Source organism: Manis pentadactyla, chromosome 2, assembly GCF_030020395.1.
Source record: "Manis pentadactyla isolate mManPen7 chromosome 2, mManPen7.hap1, whole genome shotgun sequence".
Lineage (NCBI taxonomy): Eukaryota > Metazoa > Chordata > Mammalia > Pholidota > Manidae > Manis > Manis pentadactyla.
The window spans coordinates 184,435,953-184,457,921 of NC_080020.1; the positions used below are offsets into that span (position 1 = coordinate 184,435,953).

At 39.3% G+C, this 21,969-nt stretch overlaps 1 protein-coding gene across 7 annotated transcripts in view; it reads left to right on the forward strand.

Moving 5' to 3' along the window:
- The window catches only part of USP34 (ubiquitin specific peptidase 34), a 289,427-nt gene that overhangs the window by 96,538 nt on the left and 170,920 nt on the right, over positions 1 to 21,969 (forward strand). For all 7 annotated transcript variants that reach the window (XR_008995834.1, XM_057497160.1, XM_057497164.1 and 4 more), the window contains one exon: positions 17,684 to 17,745. Coding sequence is in view for 6 of the 7 variants with exons in the window: in XM_057497160.1 (XP_057353143.1) it covers positions 17,684 to 17,745 (62 nt within the window). In the remaining variant the exon portion in view is untranslated. The remainder of the gene's footprint in view (positions 1 to 17,683; positions 17,746 to 21,969) is intronic.

Below are 21,969 nucleotides of genomic sequence, written 5' to 3' on the forward strand. Positions count from 1 at the left end.
ATAAAATACCTAGGAATAAAACCTAACCAAGGAAGTGAACGACCTGTACCCTGAAAACTACAAGACACTCTTAAGAGAAATTAAAGAGGACACCTAACAAATGGAAACTCATCCCACGCTCTTGGCTAGGAAGAATTAATATTTTCAAAATGGCCATCCTGCCTAAAGCAATCTACAGATTCAGTGCAATCCCTATAAAAACACCAACAGCATTCTTCAGTGAACTGGAACAAAACAGTCCTAAAATTCATACGGAACCACAAAAGACCCCGAATAGCCAAAGCAATCCTGAGAAGGAAGAATAAAGTGGGGGTGGGTGGGATCTCGCTTCCCAACTTCAAGCTCTACTACAAAGCCACAGTAATCAAGACAATTTGGTACTGGCACAAGAACAGAGCCACAGACCAGTGGAACAGAACAGAGACTCCAAATATTAACCCAAACATATATGATCAATTAATAAACAATAAAGGAGCCATGGACATACAATGGGGAAATGACAGCCTCTTCAACAGGTGGTGTTCGCAAAACTGGACAGCTACAAGTAAGAGAATGAAACTGGATCACTGTCTAAACCCATACACAAAAGTAAATTCGAATTAGATCAAAGACCTGAATGTAAGTCATGAAACTATAAAACTCTTAGAAAAAAACATAGGCAAAAATCTCTTGGACATAAACATGAGTGACTTCTTCATGAGCATATCTCCCTGGGCAAGGGAAACAAAAGCAAAAATGAGCAAGTGGGACTATATCAAGCTGAAAAGCTTCTGTACAGCAAAGGACACCACCAATAGAACAAAAAGGCATCCTACAGTATGGGAGAATATATTCATAAATGACAGATCTGATAAAGGCTTGACATCCAGAATATGTAAAGAGCTCATGCACCTGAACAAACAAAAAGCAAATAATCCGATTATAAAATAGGCACAGGATCTGAACAGACAGTTCTCCAAAGAAGAAATGTATATGCCCAACAGACACATGAAAAATGCTCCACATCTCTCATCATTAGCGAAATGCAAATTAAAACCACAGTGAGATATCACCTCACACCAGTAAGGATCATCACTGTCCTTACTGACAAACAACAACAAATGTTGGCAAGGTTGTGGAGAAAGGGGAACCCTCCTACACTGCTGGTGGGAATGTAAAGTAGTTCCACCATTGTGGAAAGCAGTATGGAGGTTCCTCAAAAAAACTCAAAATCGAAATACCATTTGTCCCAGGAATTCCACTGCTAGGAATTTATCCTAAGAATGCAGGAGCCCAGTTTGATAAAGACATATACATCCCAGCACTATTCACAATAGCCAAGAAATGGAAGCAATCTAAGTGTCCATCAGTAGATGAATGGATAAAGTAGATGTGGTACATATACACAATGGAATATTATTTAGCCATAAGAAGAAAACAGTTCCTATCATTTGCAACAACATGGATGAAGCTAGAGGATATTATGCACAGTGAAATAAGCCAGGTGGAGAAAGACAAGTACCAAACAATTTCACTCATATATGGAGTATAAGAACAAAGCAAAAACTGAAGGACCAAAACAGCAGCAGACTCACAGAACCCAAGAATGGACTAACATTTACCAAAGGGAAAAGGACTGGGGAGGATGGGTGGGAAAGGAGGGATAAGGGGGAGAAAAAGGGGGAGGGCATTACTATTAGCAGACATAATGGAAGGGGGGTTCATGGGAAATGCAGTATAACACTGAGAAGACAAGCAGTGATTCTTTAGCATCTTACTTTACTCATGGACCTTTACTGTAATGTGGTATGTCATGGGGCTTGCTGATGGGGGAAGTCTAGCAAACATAATGTTCCTCATGTAATTGTAGATTAATGATACCAAAAAAAAAATTCATTTGTGAAGCCTTCTGGACCAGGTGATTTGTTCTATGGTAGTTTTTTGATTATGTGATTGATTTCATTGCTGCTTATTGGCCTGTTCAGATTTTTTGTTTTCTTCCTGGGACAGTCTTCCAAGGTTGTATTTCTCTAGAAAGTTGTCTGTTTCTTCTGGGTTATCCAATTTATTGGCATATAATTATCGATAGTATTCTTTTTTTTTTTTTTTTTTTTTACTTTTAAAATATTTTTTTTTTTTTTTACTTTTAAAATATTATTATTATTTTTTTTATTGAAGGGTGGTTGACAACAGTATTACATTACATTAGTTTCAGGTGTACAACACAGTGATTCAACATTTATATACATGATAATTCTAGGTACCAGCTATCAGATAGTATTCTTTAATAATTCTTTATGTATCCATGGTGTCCATAGCAGTTTTCCCTTTCTCATTTCTGATTTTGCTTATTTGTGCCGTCTCTTTTTTTCCTCATAAGTATGACTAGGAGTTTATGTAGTTTGTTTATTTTCTCAGAGATTCAGCTCTTGCTTTCACTGGTTATTTCTGTTGTTTTATTATTATCTATTTATTTCTCCTCTGATATTTATTATATCCCTCCTTCTAGTGACTTTGTGTTTTCTTTATTCTTCTTTTTCTAGTTTCTTTAATTGTGTGTTTAGACTTTTTTTTTGAGATTTTTTTTTTTTCCTGAGGTAAACCTGTATTGCTATGTACTTTCCTGTTAGAACTGCATTTGCTGCATTCCTCAGGTTTTGGGCTGTTGAGTTGTTGTTGTCATTTATTTCCTTGTATTCCTTGACCTCTCTTTTAATTTAGTTATTTATCCACTGATTATTTAGAAGCATGTTTTTTAGCTTCTGTGTGTTTGTAGGGTTTCTTGTTTTGTTTGTGTAATTTATTTCTAGTTTCATACCTGTGTTGTCTGAGAAGCTGCTTGATAACAATTTCAGTCTTCCTGAAGTTATTTAGTCTCTTTGTGGCCAGTATGTGATCTATTCTGGAAAACATTCCATGTGTACTTGAGAAGAATGTGTGTCTTGTTGCTTTTGGGTGGAATATTCTGTAGGTAATCTGTTTAGTCCATCTGATGTAATGTATTGTTCAGTGCCTCTGTTTCCTTACTTATTTTATGTCTGGTAGATCCTGTCTGTTGATGTGAATGATGTGTTGAAGTCTTCTAAAATGAATGTGTTGCAGTCTGTTTCACCTTTTAATCTGTTAGAATTTGTTGTACATGTTTAAGTTCTCCTATACTGGGTGCATAGATATTTATAGTGGTTATATACTCTTATTGTTTATATACTAACCCCTTTATCATTATGTAATGTACTTCTTTGTCTCTTTTTGCTTTTGTTTTGAAATCTATTTTGTCTTGTGTGAGTATTGTGACTCCTGCTTTTTTCTCCCTATTATTTGCATGGACTTTATTTTCTATCCCTTAACTTTTCATCTGTGGATGGGTCTTATTTTTTAATCTATGCTGCTGCTCTATGTCTTTCGATTGGTGCATTCGGTCAATTTACATTTAGGTGGTTATTGATAGGTATGTACTTACTGCCATTTTATTCATTGTTTTCTGGTTTTTATGTCTCTGGGTTTTTTTTTTTCTTCTCTTAATACTCTTCTGTTGTTATTGGATGGATTTCTTTAGTGCTGTGATTGGATCTTTCTTTCCATCTCTCCATTTTCCTCCCTTCCTCCCTCACTCCCTCCATTCCTTCCTTCCTTTGTTTCCTCTCCTTCTCTCCCTTTCTGTTTCTGTCTCTTTCTTTCATGTCGGTCATTCATCTTCCCATCCTCTTTCCTACCTTCCACTCTTCCTCCCTTTCTCTTCTTCTATTCTAGGCTTTAGTTTTCTGATTACCAAAGGTTCAAGGATAGTTTCCTTACTGTATAACAGTCTTTCATAAATTCCTGATTACTCTATTTCCAACATAATCCAGAGGTATTTCTTCTTCATTCTACACTTTATGTATTGGGTGTCATATTGTGCACTTTTTGTGTATCCCGTGACAGATATTTTTCAGATAGCTGATTTAGTTTCATGCTTGCTTGGTAGTTAATTGGTCTACTACCTTTACTGTGGGTTTATTTTCACTGGTGCAAGCTATTTAGCCTTGGAACATTTCCATCTACAGCAGTCTCTTTAACATATCCTGTAGGACTACATTAGTGGTGGTGAATTCCTTCAACTGTTATCTGCAAATTGTTTGATCCCTACTTCAAATTTAAATGATAATCTTTCAGAATAGTGTATTCTTGCTTGGAGGTTCTTCTATTATACCACATTAAATATATCCTGCCACTCCCTTCTGGCTTGTAAAGATTCTGCTGAGAAGTCTGCTGATAGCCTAATTGGTTTTACTTTATAAGTAATCTTTTTTTGCTCTCTGGCTGCTTTCAGTACTTTCATTTTCCTTGATCTTTGCCATTCTAATTAATGTTTTGGTATTGTCTTCCTTGGGTTACTTTTGTTAGGGACTCTCTGTGCTTCCAGGTCCTGAGTGTCTGTTTCCTTCCCCTCATTGTGGAAGTTTTCCACAATTATTTTATCTAAGACAGTTATCACTTTGTTTCCCTCTTCTTCTTTGGTACCCCTATCATGTGAATATTGTTCCATTTGGATTGGTCATACAGCTCTCTCTTCCTGTTCTTTCATTCCTAGAATCCTTTTTTCTCTCTGTTTTTTGGCTTCATTTTTTTTTTTGTTCCCTAATTTCCATATCATTTAGAACCTCTTCAACCTGAGCTACTATTAAATCCCTCCATTGTATGTTTTATTTCAGATACTGTATTCTTCAGCTCTGAGTGGCTCTTTTGCAGGTCCTCTTTTTTGTTGATACCCTCCCTGAGATCTTGAATATTTTTCTGTAGTTCCATGAATGTTTATGAATTTTACTTCTTTATCAAGAAGATCGATCCTTCATTTTAGTTTCATTCAGCCCTGTTTCTAGTGTTTTGTCTTACAGTTTTTTTGGGGACATATTCCTCTGCATCCTCATTTTTTCAGTGTTTCTTTGTGTCTTCCTATGGAGTAATAACTTTATGAGGAGGCACCCTCTAATGCCCAGAAGCTCAAGACACTTTTCTTTCCAGTGTGGGAGCCCCAGCTGTTGGTGTGCACTGGGTGGGCTGCCTTTCTGTCTGGCTTATAGTGGTCTGTATCCAGGTGGGCTGTTTGCTTCACCTCTGCCTTTGTGATCAGTGCAGACATCTCTGCTGGAGCTGCGGTTGGCATGCAGCCCTCTGCCTGGCTTGCGGCAGTGGTGTTGGCTGCAGGGTTAATGGGGTGGGCAGGCTGGTGTCTGTGGGTCTGCCCAGGAGTGTTGCACTGGATCTGGGGTCCCCAGGAAGGAAGACACTCCCAGGCCTGCTTTCTTCAGGCAGTTCTTTGGATGGGGTGAAACAGGCTAAGGAAGCTGGAAGTGTCTCCCTCTGCCTACCCAGGAGGAAAGTCTGACACCACTGCTAGGTCAGATGTGCTGTCTGCAGGCCACGCACGCAGGGAGGAGCCTTGGTGCTGCGTTGCCAGCCAGGGGGATTGAGCTCTGTGGGCTCCTAAGAGTTCTTGTTCTATTGGGCTGAGGTCTAGCTGGGGAGGTATCCTCCACCTGTGCTTTATCCTGAGCAGAGAGCTCCATCTAACTCTGCCCCTTTGGCACCTTCCCACTGTTGGGAAGTCTTTCAAACTGCCCGCTTTACTTTTGTCTCAGGGGGGCTGGTAGAGCGTGCCTGTTCTCCAGAAACTGCTAGAATCTCAGCTTCCTCGAGTGTTTCACCGTCTCTGTTGTCCATCCCCACTAATCACCACAACACTGTGTAATGTGTATTCATGCTCCTGAAACAAATGTCCAGGGCCAGTGTTCAGTTGTCCTGGGCTTCTTCTTCCTTCCTCCTTCCTGCACCATTCCTCTTCTTCCTGCCTGTGGGCTGGGGTTGGGGGGAGGGCTTGGGTCCTGCCATATCTTGACTTTACCACTTTACCCTTTTCTGTCAGGTCTTCTCTTCTTCCCCAGATGTAGGTAGTCAGTTCTGCAGTTTTCAGGTTTAGTTGTATTCGCTGTATTTCCATGTTTTATTTGTTTTTGGGAGGAGGTTTCTGCTTTGCCTTCTTATACTCCACCATCTTTTTCCAGGGTGATCCATTCTGTGTCTTTTGATTGGTGCATTCAGTCTGTTTAGATTTAAGGTAATTTTGATAGATATGTCCTCATTGCCATTTTATTAATTGTTTTCTGGTTACCTTTATAGTTTCTCTCTGTTGCTTTCTTCCTCTTTTATACTCTACAGATTTGATGGTTTTCTTTTAGTGTTGTGATTAAATTTCTTTTTTATGAATTTTTTCTGTGTGTGTTTATTATAGGCTTTAGGCTTGTGGTAAGGTTCATAGCTTCCTAAATATATGACCATCTATATTCGGTTGTTCTATTTCGAACACAGTCTAAAAATTCTTGTCTTTTTACTCTTGTTCCTCCTCCACACTTTATGTAGTTTGTACTCTGCATTTTTTGTGTATACCTTGACTGATTTTGTGTATATAGGTGATTTTAGTACCTTTTTTTTTTTTAACTTCATACTTGCTTAGAAATTGGTCTGCTACCTTTACTGTGGGTTCATTTTTACTGATGAAAAAGTTTTAGGCTTAAGAATAGTTCTGTATTCAGAAGTTCCTTTAACACATTCTGTAAGGCAAAAGATTATTGGTAGTGAATTCCTTTAACTTCCATTTATCAGGGAAATTTTTAATCTCTCCTTCAATTCTGAATGATAACTGTGCTGGGTAGAGGATTCTTGGTTGAAGGTCCTCTGTTTCAATACATTAAATATTTCATGGCACTCCCTTCTGGCATGTAGAGTTTCTGCTGAGAACTCTGCTGATAGACTGGTGGTGTTTCCCTTTTAAATAATTTTTTCTCTCTAGCTGCTTTCAGTACCCTGTGTTTATCTTTAATCTTTGTCATTTTCATTATTATATGTCTTGGTGTTGTCTGCTTTGGGTTCCTTTTGTTAAGGGCTCTCTATGTCCAGAACCTTTGTGTCTGTTCCCTTCCCCAGATTGGGGACGTTTTCAGCAATTATTTCTTCAGAGAGGCTTTCTGCTCCTTTGTCTCTCTCTTCTTCTTTAGTATCCCTATTATGTGAATGTTGTTTTGTTTGGTGTTGTCACAGAGTTCTCTTAGCAACATCTCAATTCTAGAGATTCTTTTTTCTGTTTCTCAGTTTCATTGTTTTTCAGTTTCCATTTCCTTAATTGTTTCCTGTTCTTGGAACAGTCTATTTCTCATTCCCTCCATTGTATTTTTCATTCCAGTTACTGTATTCTTCAGTCCTGAGTGGCTCTTTTTCAGCTCTTCAGTCTCTTTGTTGAAGTCCTCCCTGAGATCTTCAATATTTTTCCACAGATCATTGAACATATTTGACTGTTACTTTGAAATCTTTATCAAGAAGATTGGTGATCTGCATTTCTCTTAGCCCACTTCATGTTGTCTTGTCCTATAGATTCGTTTGTAACATATTCCTCTGCCTGCTTATTTTGTCAGGGTTGCTGTGTTTACTTCCATTGTGTTAGATATACCTGCTATGCTTCCTGGTCTAGAGAGTAATCATTTTATGAAGAAGGCATTTTGTGGTGCCCAGAAGCTCAAGACTTTTTTCACCAGTGCCTCATTCTCCCTTGCTGTCCAGTTGCAGTTGCTGTTGGTGGACTGTGGGTGGGGTGCTTTCCTGCCATCTGCTGACAGTGGCTCATCTCTGTTAGTAGAGGCCTCACATGAGCTGTGCAGAGGTGTCTCTGCTGGGGTTGTTGATAGGGCTGCCCTCTGTCTGCCTTGCAGCAATGGTGGTGGCCTGTGGGGTGGGTGGGGTGGGTGCAGCAGGTGTGCACAGTAGCACAGCTTGGGGCAGGACCGTGAGGAGGAAGGAATGTTGGGTGCTGGTTCCTTCAGGTGCATCCCCAGTTGGGCTGAGAGATAACTGGGAAATCCTCTTCCACCTGCCAGAAGCAAAGTCATCATGACTGCTACTGTGCTGAATGGGCTGGGTGGGTGCACAGAGAAGTGCCTTGGGCCTGAGCCGCCCGTGAGTGGGATCGAGCATTTGGGGCTGGCTCCCTCTCATGCCCAGACAGTTGGGCTGAGGGATGGCTGGGGAGACATCCTCCACCTGCCCTTTCTCCTGTGTAGAGAGCTCCATCTTACCCCCTCCCCTCTGGCACCCTTCTTGCTGCTGGTAAATCTTTCAAACTGTAGCCTCTGTGTTGGGTCTCAGCAGGACTACCAGTGTGTGACTGTCTGCCACAAGCAGCAGGAGTCTCAGCCTCCCCGGATGTTCCAGCTATCCCTGGTGTCCAGCCCCATTAATACCCAAAGCGTAGTGTGATGTGGACGTGTGTTCCCAGAGCAGATCTCCAGGACCATGTGTACTGAATTCCTGAGTGCTTATCTCGTCCCCACTGTATTCCTCTCTTTCCCGCTGTGAACTGGGATCCGAGATCGGCTTGGTTCCCATTCCATCGTGGCTCTGCTGTTTTGCAGTTCTCCTTGTGGTCTTCTCTAATTTTTTTTTTTTTACATTTACAGTACTGTGCTTTATTTAAAAAGTCTGCATGAAAGTGAACCCACACACTTTAAACCCACGTTGCTCAAGGGCTAACCATTCTTTTTTTTTTTTTTGTAGATCATTATTTTTTATTGAAGGGTAGTTGACACACAGTATTACATTACATTAGTTTCAGGTGTACAACATAGTGATTCAACATTTATATACATGACAATTCTAGGTACCAGCTATCACCATACCAAGCTGTTACAATATTTTGACTATATTCATTACATCCCGGTTACTTACTATTTTACCATTGGAAGTGTATACTTTTTTGTGTGTGTGTGTGAGGGCATCTCTCATATTTATTGATCAGATGGTTGTTAAAAACAATAAAATTCTGGATAGGGGAGTCAGTGCTCAATGCACAATCATTAATCCACCCCAAGCCTAATTTTCGTCCGTCTCCAATCTTCTGAGGCATAACAAACAAGTTCTTACATGGAGAACAAATTCTTACATAGTGAATAAGTTCTTACATGGTGAACAGTACAAGGGCAGCCATCACAGAAACCTTCGGTTTTGCTCATGCATTATGAACTATAAACAGTCAGTTCAAATATGAATACTCATTTGATTTTTATACTTGATTTATATGTGGATACCACATTTCTCTCTTTATTATTATTATTTTTAATAAAATGCTGAAGTGGTAGGTAGATACAAGATAAAGGTAGAAAACATAGTTTAGTGTTGTAAGAGAGCAAATGTAGATGATCACGTGTGTGCCTGTAGACTATGTGTTAATCCAAGCTAGACAACGGCAATAAAACATCCACGTATGCAGAAGATTTCTCTCAGATCGGGGGGGTGAGGTTCTAAGCCTCACCTCTGTTGATCCCCAATTTCTCACCTGATGACCCCCCTGCGACTGTGCCTGTCTTAGGTTGTTCCTCCCTTGAGGAATCTTACCCGTCTCTGGCTAACCAGTCATCTTCCGGGGCCATACAGGGAAATGTGAAGTTGGTAAGTGAGAGGGAAGCCTTATTGTTTGAAGTGGTCAGCTTTTTATTTCTTTGCATATTTATGCCCTGTACCTTCTATGCCCAGCATTTGTCTTGAGGTATCTTTACCACTTGGAAGGATTATGATACTCGGTAAATTTGATATGACACACGAATTCTATTTAAGGGTTGTAATTAGGAAGGAAGAAGAAAAGCTATAGAAGTAGCAGGCGGAAGAAAACATGGGAAGATTGATTATTTCTTTGACATATCTTCTTGTAGAGTAACTTCAGCATGTATAGGTTTTAAGCGACTACTTAAATTGTGCACACACATTAACATAATAGGAGTATAGTTACATAACCAAAGCATACCTGTAATTACCAGCCATCTCCAGTGAAACCAAGAAAACCAGTTAGGCACCTTAGGCGTTTGTGAAAACTTATCTATGATATGGTGGATATTGTCCAACTGAACTTGAACAGTCTGAGAGAAATCAGACAAATTAAAACAACCCATTCCTGGGGAATGTTCACATCCCTTATGTTCTTTTAACAGTAAATAGTCTGTAGTTGTAAGATTTTGGAGAGCTACAATTTGCACTTCTCCTAATTCTTGGTTGAGTTCCAACAGTATAGATCCAGTCAAATTTGTTGTTTTACTGTATGCACAGGCCAGCTTAGATACCTCCTTCCTCATTCCCATGGCAAGTCCAGGAACTGGTGGGATGAGTGCATCTACAGCTGTAGCAGTGCGTGGATCTTTGTTGGGGTTTTTTGATGATCATCATCTGGCATGAGTCTTCCAGAGAGTGCTGATGTTGGAAGTTCTTTTTCATATCGTATCTTAGTTCATTTTCGGGGTAGCCCAATTAGGCTTTGATCCTCTGTATAAACACAAACAGACCCTTTGCCTACACTTTTATATGCCCTTTATATCATTGTGTAGAACTCATTGGAGGTTACCACACAGGAACTACCCTTTTTTTTTGTTTTTTGTTTTTTTTTGTTTGTTTTTTTTAATCATTAATCTACACTTACATGACGAATACTTTGTTATTAGGCTCTCCCCTATACCAGGTCCCCCCTATATACTCCTTTACAGTCTCTGTCCATCAGCGTAGCACTGTTGTAGAATCACTACTTGTCTTCTCTGTGTTGTACAGCCCTCCCCTTTCTCCCACCCTGCTGTGGATGCTAATCTTAATACCCTCCTATTTCTCCCCCCCCTTATCCCTCCCTACCCACCCATCCTCCCCAGTCCCTTTCCCTTTGGTACCTGTTAGTCCATTCTTGAGTTCTGTGATTCTGTTGCTGTTTTGTTCCTTCAGTTTTTCCTTTGTTCTTATATTCCACAGATAAGTGAAATCATTTGGTATTTCTCTTTCTCCGCTTGGCTTGTTTCTCTGAGCAAAACACCCTCCAGCTCCATCCATGTTGCTGCAAATGATTGGATTTGCCCTTTTCTTATGGCTGAGTAGTTTTCCATTGTGTATATGTACCACATCTTCTTTATCCATTCATCTATCGATGGACATTTAGGTTGCTTCCAATTCTTGGCTATTGTAAATAGTGCTGCGATAAACATAGGGGTGCATTGGTCTTTCTCAAACTTGATTGCTGCATTCTTAGGGTAAATTCCTAGGAGTGGAATTCCTGGGTCAAATGGTAAGTCTGTTTTGAGCATTTTGATGTACCTCCATACTGCTTTCCACAATGGTTGAACTAACTTACATTCCCACCAGCAGTGTAGGAGGGTTCCCCTTTCTCCACAGCCTCGCCAACATTTGTTGTTGTTTGTCTTTTGGATGGCAGCCATCCTTACTGGTGTTAGGTGATACCTCATTGTAGTTTTAATTTGCATTTCTCTGATAATTAGCGATGTGGAGCATCTTTTCATGTGTCTGTTGGCCATCTGTATTTCTGTTTTGGAGAACTGTCTGTTCAGTTCCTCTGCCCATTTTTTAATTGGGTTATTTGTTTTTTGTTTGTTGAGGCATGTGAGCTCTTTATATATTCTGGACGTCAAGCCTTTATCGGATGTGTCATTTACAAATATATTCTCCCATACTGTAGGGATCCTTTTTGTTCTATTGATGGTGTGTTTTGCTGTACAGAAGCTTTTCAGCTTAATATAGTCCCACTTTTTCATTTTTGCTGTTGTTCTCCTTGCCCGGGGAGATATGTTCAAGAAGAGGTCACTCATGTTTATGTCTAAGAGGTTTTTGCCTATGTTTTCTTCCAAGAGTTTAATGGTTTCATGACTTACATTCAGGTCTTTGATCCATTTGGAGTTTACTTTTGTATATGGGGTTAGACAATGGTCCAGTTTCATTCTCCTACATGTAGCTGTCCAGTTTTGCCAGCACCACCTGTTGAAGAGACTGTCATTTTGCCATTGTATGTCCATGGCTCCTTTATCAAATATTAATTGACCATATATGTCTGGGTTAATGTCTGGATTCTCTAGTCTGTTCCATTGGTCTGTGGCTCTGTTCTTGTGCCAGTACCAAATTGTCTTGATTACTATGGCTCTATAGTAGAGCTTGAAGTTGGGGAGTGAGATCCCCCCTACTTTATTCTTCTTTCTCAGGATTGCTTTGGCTATTCGGGGTCTTTGGTGTTTCCATATGAAATTTTGAATTATTTGTTCAAGTTCATTGAAGAATGTTGCTGGTAGTTTCATAGGGATTGCATCAAATCTGTATATTGCTTTGGGCAGGATGGCGATTTTGATGATATTAATTCTTCCTAGCCATGAGCATGGGATGAGTTTCCATCTGTTAGTGTCCCCTTTAATTTCTCTTAAGAGTGACTTGTAGTTTTCAGAGTATAAGTCTTTCACTTCTTTGGTTAGGTTTATTCCTAGGTATTTTATTTTTTTTGATGCAATTGTGAATGGAGTTGTTTTCCTGATTTCTCTTTCTGTTGGTTCATTGTTAGTGTATAGGAAAGCCACAGATTTCTGTGTGTTGATTTTGTATCCTGCAACTTTGCTGTATTCCGATATCAGTTCTAGTAGTTTTGGGGTGGAGTCTTTAGGGTTTTTTATGTACAGTATCATGTCATCTGCAAATAGTGACAGTTTAACTTCTTCTTTACCAATCTGGATTCCTTGTATTTCTTTGTTTTGTCTGATTGCCGTGGGTAGGACCTCCAGTACTATGTTAAATAACAGTGGGGAGAGTGGGCATCCCTGTCTAGTTCCCGATCTCAGAAGAAATGCTTTCAGCTTCTTGCTGTTCAATATAATGTTGGCTGTGGGTTTATCATAGATGGCCTTTATTATATTGAGGTACTTGCCCTCTATTCCCATTTTGCTGAGAGTTTTTATCATGAATGGATGTTGAATTTTGTCAAATGCTTTTTCAGCATCTATGGAGATGATCATGTGGTTTTTGTCTTTCTTTCTGTTGATGTGGTGGATGATGTTGATGGACTTTCGAATGTTGTACCATCCTTGCATCCCTGGGATGAATCCCACTTGGTCATCGTGTATGATCCTTTTGATGTATTTTTGAATTCGGTGTGCTAATATTTTGTTGAGTATTTTTGCATCTACGTTCATCAGGGATATTGGTCTGTAGTTTTCTTTTTTGGTGGGGTCTTTGCCAGGTTTTGGTATTAGGGTGATGTTAGCTTCATAGAATGAGTTTGGGAGTATCCCCTCCTCCTCTATTTTTTGGAAAACTCTAAGGAGAATGGGTGTTATGTCTTCCCTGTATGTCTGATAAAATACCAAGGTAAATCCATCTGGCCCGGGGGTTTTGTTCTTTGGTAGTTTTTTGATTACCGCTTCAATTTCGTTACTGGTAAGTGGTCTGTTTAGATTTTCTGTTTCTTTCTGTGTCAATCGTAGAAGGTTGTATTTTTCTAGGAAGTTATCCATTTCTCCTAGGTTTCCCAGCTTGTTAGCATATAGGTTTTCATAGTATTCTCTATTAATTTTTTGTATTTCTGTGGGTTCCGTTGTGATTTTTCCTTACTCGTTTCTGATGCTGTTGATTTGTGTTGACTCTCTTTTCTTCTTAATAAGTCTGGCTAGAGGCTTATCTATTTTGTTTTTTTTTTTCTCAAAGAACCAGCTCTGGGTTTCATTGATTTTTTGGTATTGTTTTATTCTTCTCAATTTTAGTTATTTCTTCTCTGATCTTTATTATGTCCCTCCTTCTGCTGACCTTAGGCCTCATTTGTTCTTTTTCCAATTTCGATAATTGTGACATTAGACCATTCATTTGGGATTGTTCTGCCTTCTTTAACTATGCCTGGATTGCTATATACTTTCCTCTTAAGACTGCTTTTGCTGCGTCCCACAGAAGTTGGGGCTTAGTGTTGTTCTCATTTGTTTCCGTATATTGCTGGGTCTCCATTTTGATTTGGTCATTGATCCATTCATTATTTAGAAGCGTGTTGTTAAGCCTCCATGTGTTTGTGAGCCTCTTTGCTTTCTTTGTACAGTTTATTTCTAGTTTTATGCCTTTGTGGTCTGAAAAGTTGGTTGGTAGGATTTCAGTCTTTTGGAATTTTCTGAGGCTCTTTTTTTGGCCTAGTATGTGGTCTATTCTGGAGAATGTTCCATGTGCACTTGAGAAGAATGTATATCGTGTTGCTTTTGGGTGTAGAGTTCTATAGATGTCTATTAGGTCTATCTGCTCTACTGTGTTGTTCAGTGCTTCTGTGTCCTTACTTATTTTTCTGCCCGGTGGATCTATCCTTTGGGGTGAGTGGTGTGTTGAAGTCTCCTAGAATGAATGCATTGCAGTTTGTTTCCCCCTTTAGTTCTGTTAGTATTTGTTTCACATATTCTGGTGCTCCTGTGTTGGGTGCATATATATTTAGGATGGTTATATCCTCTTGTTGGACTGAGCCCTTTATCATTATGTAGTGTCCTTCTTTATCTCTTGTTATTTACTTTGTTTTGAAGTCTATTTTGTCTGATATTAGTACTGCAACCCCTGCTTTCTTCTCGCTGTTGTTTGCTTGAAATATGTTTTTCCATCCCTTGACTTTTAGTCTGTACATGTTTTTGGGTTTGAGGTGAGTTTCTTGTAAGCAGCATATAGATGGGTCTTGCTTTTTTATCCATTCTGTTACTCTGTGTCTTTTGATTGGTGCATTCAGCCCATTAACATTTAGGGTGACTATTGAAAGATATGTACTTACTGCCATTGCAGGCTTTAAATTCGTGGTTACCAAAGGTTCAAGGTTAGCCTCTTTAGTATGTTACTGCCTAACTTAGCTCGCTTATTGAGCTGTTATATACACTCTCTGAAGATTCTTTTCTTCTCTCCCTTCTTTTTCCTCCTCCTCCATTCTTCATATGTTGGGTGTTCTGTGCTGTGCTCTTTCTAGGAGTGCTCCCATCTAGAGCAGTCCCTGTAAGATGTTCTGTTGAGGTGGTTTGTGGAAAGCAAATTCCCTCAGCTTTTTTTTGTCTGGGAATTGCTTAATCCCACCGTCATATTTGAATGATAGTCCTCCTGGATACAGTATCCTTGGTTCAAGGCCCTTCTGTTTCATTGCATTAAATATATCATGCCATTCTCTTCTGGCCTGTAGGGTTTCTGTCGAGAAGTCTCATGTTAGCCTGATGGGTTTTCCTTTATAGGTAACCTTTTTCTCTCTAGCTGCCTTTAAAACTCTTTCTTTGTCCTTGATCTTTGCCATTTTAATTATTATGTTTCTTGGTGTTGTCCTCCTTGGATCCTTTCTGTTGGGGTTCTGTGTATTTCCGTGGTCTGTTCGATTGTTTCCTCCCCCAGTTTGGGGAAGTTTTCAGCAATTATTTCTTCTAAGATACTTTCCATCTCTTTTCCTCTCTCTTCTTCTTCTGGGACCCCTATAATACGGATATTGTTCTTTTTGGATTGGTCACACAGTTCTCAACATTGTTTCATTCCTGGAGATCCTTTTATCTCTATGTCAGCTTCTATGCGTTCCTGTTCTCTGGTTTCAATTCCATCAATGGCCTCTTGCATCTTATTCATTCTGCCTATAAACCCTTCCAGAGTTTGTTTCATGTCTGCGATCTCCTTTCTGGCATCTGTGATCTCCCTCCGGACTTCATCCCATTTCTCTTGCGTATTTCTCTGCATCTCTGTCAGCATGTTTATGATTCTTATTTTGAATTCTTTTTCAGGAAGACTGGTTAGGTCTGTCTCCTTCTCTGGTGTTGTCTCTGTGATCTTTGTCTGCCTGTAGCTTTGCCTTTTCATGGTGATAGGAATAGTTTGCAGAGCTGGGACGAGTGGCGGCTGGAAGAACTTCCTTTCTTGTTGGTTTGTGGCCCTCCTCTCCTGGGAGAACAGCGACCTCTAGTGGCTTGTGCTGGGCAGCTGCGCGCAGACAGGGTTTCTGCTTCCTGCCCGGCTGCTATGGAGTTTATCTCCGCTGTTTCTGTGGGCTTGGCCTGGTTTGGGCCACTGCTCCAACGTGGTGGCATCGCGTTGAAGGGGGAGCGGCCTGGAGGCTATTTATCTCCGTATGGGGCCTCCCTGCTCCCTGCAGCCCAGGGGTTAGGGTGCCCAGAGATCCCCGGATTCCCAGCTCTGAATTAAGTTTCCCGCCCTGCCCCTTTAAGACTTCCAAAAAGCACCCGCCAAAACAAAACAACAACCACAAATTATATATATATATATATTTTAATTTACAAAAAAAAAAGGTGGCCGCTCGTTTTTCTTTATTCTCCGGCTCTAGCCTCAGGCATCTGCTCACCGGTCTTGCTGCCCTGTTTCCGTAGTATTGGGGTCCCTGTCCCTTTAAGACTTCCAAAAAGCGCTTGCCAAAACAAAACAGAAAAAAAAAAAATGGTCCCTCGCTTTTGTGATGTCCTCCATCGCCCGGCCTCTGGTGCCCGCTCACTGTTCTTGCTGCCCTGTTTTCCTAGTATCCAGGGCACTGCACTCTGGCCCGGATGGCTTGGGCTGGGTGTTCGGCAGTCCTGTGCTCCATCTCCCTTCCGCTCTGCCTATTGTTCTCCTGCCGGGAGTTGGGGGGATGGGCGCTTGGCTCCCACCCGGCCGGGGCTTGTATCTTACCCCCTTTGCGAGGCACTGGGTTCTCTCAGGTGCAGATGTGGTCTGGATATTGTCCTGTGTCCTCTGGTCTTTATTCTAGGAAGGGTTGTCTTTTTTATATTTTCATAGATATTTGTGGTTTTGGGAGGAGATTTCCTCTGCTCTACTCACTCCGCCATCTTCCGCCCCTCCTGGTCTTCTCTAATTTACCAATTCTGTAGATGGTCTGTTCTGCAGTTGGCAGGTCATTTTTAGGGTTTATTGTTTTTGCTGTAGTTGCGTCCTTGGCGTTTGTGTGGGGAGAGGTTTTCACCTTGTTTTCCTACTCTAATATCTTCTTTGCCAGAGATTCTTCACCTTTAAAAAAAGTTATTTAATTTTTTTACACTAAGAAATCAGTGTTTTTAACAGAAAAAATGGAGGAGGAGATTATAAGTAGTTACTTAATTCATTTACCAGAATGAAGCTACAGATTTAATTAAACTGTCGGCCAAATTTGACTGACAAATGTTTTGTTTGCATGGTAATAAATACTGTTTTAAATACGGAGAAACTTGTATTGATTGGCTTTTGTTGGGTGACTGGGTATGAAGGAAAACGTGGCATCCTTGAGTTTGTATTCTTGCAGAACAACAATTTGCTGGATATAAGTACTATGGTTAATTTCATCCTTTAGAATGGACCTGCTCTCTCTGTTTACCAAGACTCCATTAGCTTTTCTGTTTTACTTTTCCTGTCTGTTTTTGTAGTGTAGTTATTCTAAAATAGCTAAGTTTTATCCATGTTAACATAGAAAATATTGTAATATACTGGTATAGTAATAAAATACAGACTTTGTAAATACAGAAAATACTTCTTCACATATTCTGAAATTAAATGTTCAGTATGTTCATTTAGGGAGCCTTTCCTGAAATTTTATGTCTGTAGTAACACATTACTTACTGCCTTACATTAAATTCTTTTATTTTTCCCTTATTTGTGTTTGTTTTCTTTAGTGTGCTTAGTGGAATAAAGCATAAGTATTACTTGTGGAATGAACTTATTTAGTGTTTTAATATGATAATGGAGATAGCCAGACTAATTGGGAAGTGTATGTCTGTCTTACATTTTGTAATTTTTATCTGGTTATTGATTATGATCTCTATATTTATGTGTGTTGATATATATGTCAAACCATGGTTTTTGATAATTGCTAATATATGCAAGAATAATTTTGGAAAAAACTTTCTTTTCTCTATAGAATCAACTTCACACCTTCAATGATGTGTGCAATAATGAATCATTGGTATCAGACACAGAAACGTAAGTGGGAACATTAGTTTACATATAAGTTTACCATATTAATATATAGCTTTGTATGGTAAATATAATTGTGACTTTATTAGATATGTGTTTTCTAGAAATTCTTTGCCTTGTGGTTTCATTGGTACAGTCTTTCATAAGCTTCCAGAAATATACATTGAAACATTTCTCTTTTTTAAAGCATTTGCCTATGTACTAGTATTTTCACAGAATTCAATCCTATATATATAGGAGAATTTAAAGAATAGGGTACTGATAGTTTACAAAAAAAATACAGCTCAGAAAAAGAAAATACCTCATGTAATACATTTAGGTACAAAACTAAGTTAATGATGCTCATGTATTAAAAGTAGCTTAGGGCTTTTCAAGTTCTTAGAAATATGTATTCCAATATTTATTCCATTTAGTTGTCTATCCAAAATAGATACCATTTTTTACATCACAGTTGGGTAGTAACATTTTCTCCTTGAAAGGAGTTGTATAGTTTTTTTTTTTTTTAGATAATTATTTTTTATTGAAGGGTAGTTGACGCACAATATTACATTACATTAGTTTCAAGTGTACAACACAGTGATAAAACATTTATATACATAATTCTAGGTTCCAGCTATCACCCTATCAAGCTGTTACAATATCTTGACTATATTCCTTATGCTATACATTACATCCCGGTTACTTATTTATTTTACCATTGGAAGTCTGACCTTTTTTTTTTTTTTTTTTTTATGTGAGGGCATCTCTCATATTTATTGATCAAATGGTTGTTAACAACAATAAAATTCTATATAGGGGAGTCAATGCTCAATGCACAATCATTAATCCACCCAAGCCTAATTTTCGTCAGTCTCCAATCTTCTGAGGCATAACAAACAAGTTCTTACATGGAGAACAAATTCTTACATAACTAATAAGTTACATAGTGAACAGTAGAAGGGCAGTCATCACAGAAACTTTCGGTTTTGCTCATGCATTATGAACTATAAACAGTCAGTTCAAATATGAATACTCATTTGGTTTTTATACTTGATTTATATGTGGATACCACATTTCTCTCTTTATTATTATTATTTTTAATAAAATGCTGAAGTGGTAGGTAGATACAAGATAAAGGTAGAAAACATAGTTTAGTGTTGTAAGAGAGCAAATGTAGATGATCAGGTATGTGCCTGTAGACTATGTGTTAATCCAAGTTAGACAAGGGCAATAAAACATCCACGTATGCAGAAGATTTCTCTCAGATCGGGGGGGTGAGGTTCTAAGCCTCACCTCTGTTGATCCCCAATTTCTCACCTGATGGCCCCCCTGCGACTGTGCCTGTCTTAGGTTGTTCCTCCCTTGAGGAATCTTACCCGTCTCTGGCTAACCAGTCATCTTCCGGGGCCGTACAGGGAAATGTAAAGTTGGTAAGTGAGAGAGAAGCCTTATTGTTTGAAATGGTTAGCTTTTTATTTCTTTGCATATTTATGCCCTGTAGCTTCTATGCCCAGCATTTGTCTTGAGGTATCTTTACCACTTGGAAGAATTATGATACTTGGTAAATTTGATATGAGGCACAAATTCTATTTAAGGGTTGTAATTAGGAAGGAAGAAGAAAAACTATAGAAGTAGCAGGCAGAAGAAAACATGGGAAGATTGATTATTTCTTTGACATATCTTCTTGTAGAGTAACTTCAGCATGTATGGGTTTTAAGCTGCTACTTAAATTGCGCACACACATTAACATAATAGGAGTATAGTTACATAACCAAAGCATATCTGTAATTACCAGCCATCTCCAGTGAAAACAAGAAAACCAGTTAGGCACCTTAGGCATTTCTGAAAACTTATCTATGATATGGTGGATATTGTCTAACTGAACTTGAACAGTCTGAGAGAAATCAGACAAATTAAAAGAACCCATTCCTGGGGAATGTTCACATCCCTTATGTTCTTTTAACAGTAAATAATCTGTAGTTGTAAGATTTTGGAGTGCTACAATTTGCACTTCTCCTAATTCTTGGTTGAGTTCCAACAGTATAGATCCAGTCAAATTTGTTGTTTTACTGTATGCACAGGCCAGCTTAGATATCTCCTTCATTCCCATGGCAAGTCCAGGAACTGGTGGGATGAGTGCATCTACAGCTGTAGCAGTGCGTGGATCTTTGTTGGGGTTTTTTGATGATCATCTTCTGGCATGAGTCTTCCAGAGAGTGCTGATGTTGGAAGTTCTCTTTCATATCGTATCTTAGTTCATTTTCGGCGTAGCCCAATTAGACTTTGATCTTCTGTATAAACGCAAACAGACCCTTTGCCTATACTTTTATATGCCCTTTATACCCTTGTGGAGAACTCATTGGAGGTTAACACACAGGAACTGCCCTTTTTTTTTTGTTTTGTTTTGTTTTGTTTTGTTTTTGGTATCACTAACCTACACTTACATGATGAATATTATGTTTACTAGGCTCTCCCCTATACCAGGTCTCCCCTATAAACCCTTTTTCAGTCACTGTCCATCAGCATAGCACTGTTGTAGAATCACTACTTGCCTTCTCTGTGTTGTACAGCCCTCCCTTTTCTCCTACCCCCCCATGCATGTTAATCTTAATACCCCCCTACTTCTCCCGCCCCCTTATCCCTCCCTACCCACCCATCCTCCCCAGTCCCTTTCCCTTTGGTACCTGTTAGTCCATTCTTGACTTCTGTGATTCTGTTGCTGTTTTGTTCCTTCAGTTTTTCCTTTGTTCTTATATTCCACAGATAAGTGAAATCATTTGGTATTTCTCTTTCTCTGCTTGGCTTGTTTCACTGAGCATAATACCCTCCAGCTCCATCCATGTTGCTGCAAATGATTGGATTTGCCCTTTTCTTATGGCTGAGTAGTATTCCATTGTGTATATGTACCATATCTTCTTTATCCATTCATCTATCGATGGACATTTAGGTTGCTTCCAATTCTTGGCTATTGTAAATAGTGCTGCGATAAACATAGGGGTGCATCTGTCTTTCTCAAACTTGATTGCTGCGTTCTTAGGGTAAATTCCTAGGAGTGGAATTCCTGGGTCAAATGGTAAGTCTGTTTTGAGCATTTTGATGTACCTCCATACTGCTTTCCACAATGGTTGAACTAACTTACATTCCCACCAGCAGTGTAGGAGGGTTCCCCTTTCTCCACAGCCTCGCCAACATTTGTTGTTGTTTGTCTTTTGGATGGCAGCCATCCTTACTGGTGTGAGGTGATACCTCATTGTAGTTTTAATTTGCATTTCTCTGATAATTAGCGATGTGGAGCATCTTTTCATGTGTCTGTTGGCCATCTGTATTTCTGTTTTGGAGAACTGTCTGTTCAGTTCCTCTGCCCATTTTTTAATTGGGTTATTTGTTTTTTGTTTGTTGAGGCATGTGAGCTCTTTATATATTCTGGACGTCAAGCCTTTATCGGATGTGTCATTTACAAATATATTCTCCCATACTGTAGGGATCCTTTTTGTTCTATTGATGGTGTGTTTTGCTGTACAGAAGCTTTTCAGCTTAATATAGTCCCACTTTTTCATTTTTGCTGTTGTTCTCCTTGCCCGGGGAGATATGTTCAAGAAGAGGTCACTCATGTTTATGTCTAAGAGGTTTTTGCCTATATTTTCTTTCAAGAGTTTAGTGGTTTCATGACTTACATTCAGGTCTTTGATCAATTTTGAGTTTACTTTTGTATATGGGGTTAGACAATGGTCCAGTTTCATTCTCCTACATGTAGCTGTCCAGTTTTGCCAGCACCACCTGTTGAAGAGACTGTCATTTCGCCATTGTATGTCCATGGCTTCTTTATCAAATATTAATTGACCATATATGTCTGAGTTAATGTCTGGATTGTCTAGTCTGTTCCATTGGTCTGTGGCTCTGCTCTTGTGCCAGTACCAAATTGTCTTGATTACTATGGCTTTATAGTAGAGCTTGAAGTTGGGGAGTGAGATCCCCCCTACTTTATTCTTCTTTCTCAGGATTGCTTTGGCTATTCGGGGTCTTTGGTGTTTCCATATGAATTTTTGAATTATTTGTTCCAGTTCATTGAAGTATGTTGCTGGTAGTTTCATAGGGATTGCATCAAATCTGTATATTGCTTTGGGCAGGATGGCGATTTTGACGATATTAATTCTTCCTAGCCACGAGCATGGGATGAGTTTCCATCTGTTAGTGTCCCCTTTAATTTCTCTTAAGAGTGACTTGTAGTTTTCAGAGTATAAGTCTTTCACT